At 40.6% G+C, this 5,524-nt stretch overlaps 1 protein-coding gene across 1 annotated transcript in view; it reads left to right on the top strand.

The window, feature by feature from the left end:
* Positions 1-1,523: 1,523 nt before the first annotated feature.
* AHSG (alpha-2-HS-glycoprotein) overlaps positions 1,524-5,524 on the top strand; it is a 6,385-nt gene continuing 2,384 nt past the window's right edge. Inside the window, 5 exon segments of the mRNA XM_009080608.1 lie at positions 1,524-1,727; positions 3,112-3,222; positions 4,445-4,529; positions 5,411-5,522; position 5,524. The exon segment at position 5,524 is cut by the window's right edge and continues 33 nt beyond it. Coding sequence (XP_009078856.1) covers positions 1,524-1,727; positions 3,112-3,222; positions 4,445-4,529; positions 5,411-5,522; position 5,524 — 513 coding nt within the window.

The raw sequence follows: 5,524 nt of genomic DNA, 5'->3' as shown, positions 1-5,524 counted from the left end.
CCATCCATATAACAAAACAAATGCCAAACAACACCTGCTTCAAGTGAGGGGGATGATCACGACCATGGTCATACTGATTTTTTAATGCAAGAGAGAGGAAAAGCCTTTCTTTTCCCCAGGAATCTCTTCAATATGCAAATCCTACCATCCAAAACATACTTCATCTCACACAACTGAAGCATAGCATTCCATCCTTTTAATCTGTTCCCATTCTCCTTCTTCATCACTTAATCTGTCCAGCTGAACCATTTCTATTTAGATGGTTTTCCATATTTCTAGATTCTAGAAGAGAGTGACATGACTCAGCTGGTTCTTTCCCCAAAACATTTAGCCTCTCACACTATCATGCAAGTTGAGAAATACTTATCTAAAGTGAAAACTTCTAATTATGATGAAGTCCTCCTATTCATCTCAAATCTGCAGCTACTTCCTCAACTATTTAAAAATGACAACAGAGATTCAGATATTTTAAAGCCAAAAGGAACCTTTGCTATTCTGCAGCCTGATCACTGCCATGATATGGATTGTAGAAACCTACTCTGCAGGAAAAACATTTCTACTGGTGGAGCTAGAGTCTATCTAACCAGAATCTATCTAGCCAAAGGCTTAAATTAAAGATTTTAAATGCTGAACACATCATAGAAGCAACATTCTGCTACAAAGGACATTTTTCTTATCCAGTTACTGTTTTGTAAACATGTACACTGTGAATATAAATATAAGTTGGGATCCAGCATTCCTGAGCATTTAAGCAGCTAATTTTCATGTACATTCTCCTTAAAACACTTTTGTGCTCTTTAGTATCTTCTGCCAAATCCTCAAATCTGTACAACATTCCAGAAAAATTTCTACAAGATGCCTCCTGTACAAAAGAGAACTCCCAGAACTACTGGACATATTCAGATTATTCGGAGAAAGAAAGAGCTGACGTAAAGGATTTAGAAACTATGTCTCATTTCCTATTTCAGATAAATTTAGTATCTTAAGTTGCTATACAATTACATTTACTGTAGATCCTTAGAACTATTTCAAATGCCATTTTCTAATTTATCATGCTGCAGATTTTACAATTGAGACTGGTGTCTGGTGAGATTTGGGGCCCAGCAGTATGTGTCCTGTTTACAAGAAAGCATAATTAGCACTAGCATCTCTACACATTTAACAGGAGGGATCATATTCCTCTTGCATGTACTGTATTTGCTGGGTAGAAGAATGTCTAAAAATTGTGTTAGTTTTTTGCTGACGCTTTCTTCTTAAGCTGCTTTAGCAGAACTTCGCAATATCCTACCTGATAAAATTTACTTTGGCCAATATTAATCAGTCAACTTGATGTCCTAACATTTACTTTTCTCTTTTGTTGTTTGCAATGCTTCTTGGAACTGGGACAAATATCAGGCATGTGCTCATGTGAAGTCTGTGGTATGTACTATATAAGTGAGGCCCCAGTTCTCGCTACCTAGCTACCATCTGAATAGTATTCTTAGATCTTTATTTCTGAAAGGGATCAGTTTTCCTCGGGTGCCATGAAGGCACTAGTAGCTTTAATATTGCTTGTTCAGCTTCCAATTCACAAAGCTGTACCAGCAGCTCCCCCTCCTCCCTTGGGCTGTGATGACCCAGAATCTGAAGCAGCAGCTGAATTTGCTGTGAATTATATTAATGGCCACAGTCATCATGGATACAAGTTTGCCTTAAACAGAATCGAGAATGTCCGTGTGGTACCCCAGGTAAGTGAGGAGCTTGCAGGCACAGCATTGTGTTAACCTGGAGATGCTTGGAAATGACCAGTACAGGCACCTGCCAAGGGCTGTATCCTCACATGGGGAAATCAGCATGGCTCTGTTGATTTAAATGGGGCAAGGCCACCTGGTAGCAGTGGAGAATCCAGGTCACTGGAATGTATCTCTCAAATAGCAGAACAGAGGGGGAGAGAGAAATGTTCAAGTATTTTTGTACAGTGCTAGAAAGGGCTTGGTTTACAAATGCAGCATGCTTGCGAGGGCACATCATTCCAAGTGCTGATTCATGAGCCCAGTGGCTAATCTGGTGAAAAACTGAGGATAATCTTTGAGATGCAGGTAATTATTTATCAGCTAAATGCATACCTATCATAACTCCATGCTATTAATGATTTTGTAGTAGGCATTAATTTTACCTAATATCCCATCGAGCTGACAAGGAATCTGAATGGAAATAACTGCGACTTATTTTCTCCAAGATCTATTGCCATCATTGTAGGCATCTGGAAAGGCTGTAGGATTGGCCATGAATACAATATATGTGCTGATTCAGAACCTTTGAGTCTTCAAAACGTAGAAAATGGTCCCAAATATTAACATAAATGAAACTCCATGGCTGTTTTCTACTTGTTATGAGAGAGAAAATATCAAAGTCATTTACAAAAGGCTAAAACAGACATAAATGAGATTAAAAGTGTGCCCAGAGTTACCCACACAAAAACACCGGTGACACTGCTTTGCTCATATTAATACTTCTATACTAAAATAACTTAATTGGTTTAAATGGAATCACTCATAAATCAAACCTCAGAATCAATCTCGGAGCTAGGGAACCCAGGGAACCATGTCTAATGCTACAGCTGCAGAGGCTCAGGAACAAGCATAAAAGACCCTGCAGCCCATAAAACAAAAGGAGTATTGGGACTGGAATTTAGCTGGTGCTGTTCAGTGTAATTCCAATGGGCTGAACAAGACAGGTCAATGTGCACCAGTGCTTATTTGGTGTCTGGCTATAGAAACATGAAGTTTTTTTCACCAGAAAGAGGGCTGTTGATTTTTTTAAACTACTGAACAAAATAAACTCAAGTTAACTTAAGAGAACTGACCCACTACATACAGGCTGGACTTTCCAAAATTTATGGACCTGTTCCTTATTAGATGGAAAATCAGTCATTATCTTGAATTACTCCAGATTGGGAGTCTTGTTTTTTTATGAAGTTAAATGCTAAGGACCTCTTTAGTCACTCCAGTGGATACCTGGAGCTACCCATGACAGATAACAACAGAGACCCCAGCATAGCCCAAGGGAAGAAATCTGGTGATGTTTTGTAAAGTAATTGCAATGATTCCTGTGTGGTTTTCTTTCTTCCAGGGGCCGAATAATGACATCATGTTTCTTGAACTTGACTTATTAGAGACCAAGTGTCCTATTCTCAGCCCTACACCTCTTGCAAATTGTACAGTAAGGAGCTTCACAGAACATGTGAGTACCTAAACATTACCTGCTGGGTCCCAAGCTGCATGTTCAGTGTGTTGATGCCAGAGGCCAGGCTATCACCCATCAGATTCCCAAACAAATGTTGTATCACTGTAACAGCCTATAACCACCCAATCACTTGTGACCTCCTTGTTGATTTTGTGGACTTCATGTCAGGAAGGATTTATTTCTGGATTTCTTTCATGTCCTGTTATGTGAAGAGGACAGATCACTACCAACAGAATATCCCACATACAGCCCATAAGTGCCATGGGCTCCAGATTTAGTCCCCCATGGTCAGCACAGATGTCATTGACACACTGCACACTGTAAACAAGGCATGTTGTGAATCTGTGCAAAAATAACCTACCCTTGGCTACATGTGGGGTGTTGCCTAAGAAATTCCATTAAGTCTAGCTACCTAGTCCTAGTTAAGACTGCAGAAAAGCTATTCCCTTCTGATAGGGCTCTGCTTCAAAGTAATGCTCAGCTGGAATTTACTGGCCTCAAGTATTTTGGTCTTATGCAAGTGTCATCCAGCTGTGAGAAGCTTTCCCTGACCAAAGCAGTGGAAATGTTGTCTGAGCACAGGCAGCTCTGGTTTCTAAGCAGAAAGCAGAGTGAGCAATTGACAGTTTAATCCTGTTGTTTCTAGAATGGGGCCCAATTCACAGAGCTCACTAAATATGAATCATGATCCACCCATGTATTCATCAGGGTTCAGATCCCGTTTTCCATCTGGGGGGAGCCAACTCGATAACTGTTGTTCCCTCTTCCCAGTGACTCCAGCTCTGCCTTTGACATCTCTTCCCTGCTGGATCATGTTGCGTGTGAGCCAGCTCACACAAGGCAGCACACTCTGCTGTTACCATGGCCACTGACCAGCCAAGATTAGAGAGAATGTTATCAAACAGCTCTGCAGAAGGTCTTAATACATAACTGTTCATATTCTTTACTCTTTATGAGAAAGGAACCTGAGCCAAATGTCTGTAATCTGGCTACCCTGGCACTTCTGACACTTTTGAGACCCAGATTTAGATCCAAATTTTGTAGCTCTGATCTGCCTTTTTCAAAATCAGACACAAGGACACACCTAGCAGAGCCTTTGCAATCATACTGATTTTGCCAGGAATGTTCAGCCAGGATCTGTTCTGTTGAATTTAGTAATTTTTTCAGAAAATCTGATTTACTTGAATGACATAACCCATTGATTTTTGTCTCTCCCTAGGCAGTTGAGGGTGACTGTGATGTCAAACTGCAGAAGTTGGGTGGGACATTTTCTGTACTCGCCAGCAAATGCCACTCACATGCAGGTAGAGACTTTGCTCTGAAGGTTTGAATCTAGAGGCTGGGGTATTATTGTGGCAGTGGTTACAGTTCAGTAGCTTTTCTGATTCTAATCTGCTATGTATAATTATGACATAAAGGATGACATATTGTTAAACCCAGACGTTTTGAACATAATTTCCCCCCTTTTCTGATTTCATTCACCTACAAACCCACTGTCTGTTTTTGCTCCTCTTTATTATGACAATTAAGACACTGCAAAACTAATTGGGAAGAAAGTCCCAGATTTGACCTAGAGATTGTTTGTCCTGAGTCTTTTCACTCAGGAGTTTAGCCTCAGGAGTTTGACTCCTTGTTGGTTTGAATTTACTCAAGCTTGCTGATGGTCAGAGCCCCTTTGGCAGAAGCAGCATGTTCACTAAACCCAGCGTTTTCAACACTGCCATGGGAAAGCAGAATGCCTATTCTGCACGCTCGGTGTGAGATCTCTTTGCTCTGTACAAGATGTCTTCAGTTCCGCTTTCAAAACTGGTGACTGAATGAAACGACACACACAAACACAACTCCAGTAAATTAAAATATGTTCATTTCTCCACCATTCCTTGTGTAAGATAAGGCACCTTTTTATTGGTGTCATAGACAGTTTTCCAGAAAGAAAATTTATTAAAACCCGAGTAAGAACATTAAAAATGTGCTATGGAAGTCCACAGCACTTTTCCTTGCAGAAAGATTTGTATGGCCAAGTCGTGTGACATACTGCCATCTATAGCCTGCACTGTAAAATTCCTGCCACTGTAAGCTGGGACAGGCCGTGAAACAGTGTTTTGTGTGACTGAATAGGTCTATAATGCCTTTCAAAACAATTTACAGTCTGATCAAAACATAATCTCTTTGGTTCCTCCTGCAGACTCAGCTGAAGACATTACCCGAGTCTGCCCCGACTGTCCACTGCTGGCAAGTCTGAACAACACTGAGGTGTTAGCAGCTGTGTCAGCTGCACTCAATGACTACAACAGCAGAA

This window comes from Acanthisitta chloris, unplaced genomic scaffold (genome assembly GCF_000695815.1).
Source record: "Acanthisitta chloris isolate BGI_N310 unplaced genomic scaffold, ASM69581v1 scaffold1438, whole genome shotgun sequence".
Taxonomy (NCBI): Eukaryota; Metazoa; Chordata; class Aves; order Passeriformes; family Acanthisittidae; genus Acanthisitta; species Acanthisitta chloris.
The sequence above is the reverse complement of the archived record's forward strand: the minus strand, read 5'-3'. Positions and strand labels throughout refer to the sequence as shown.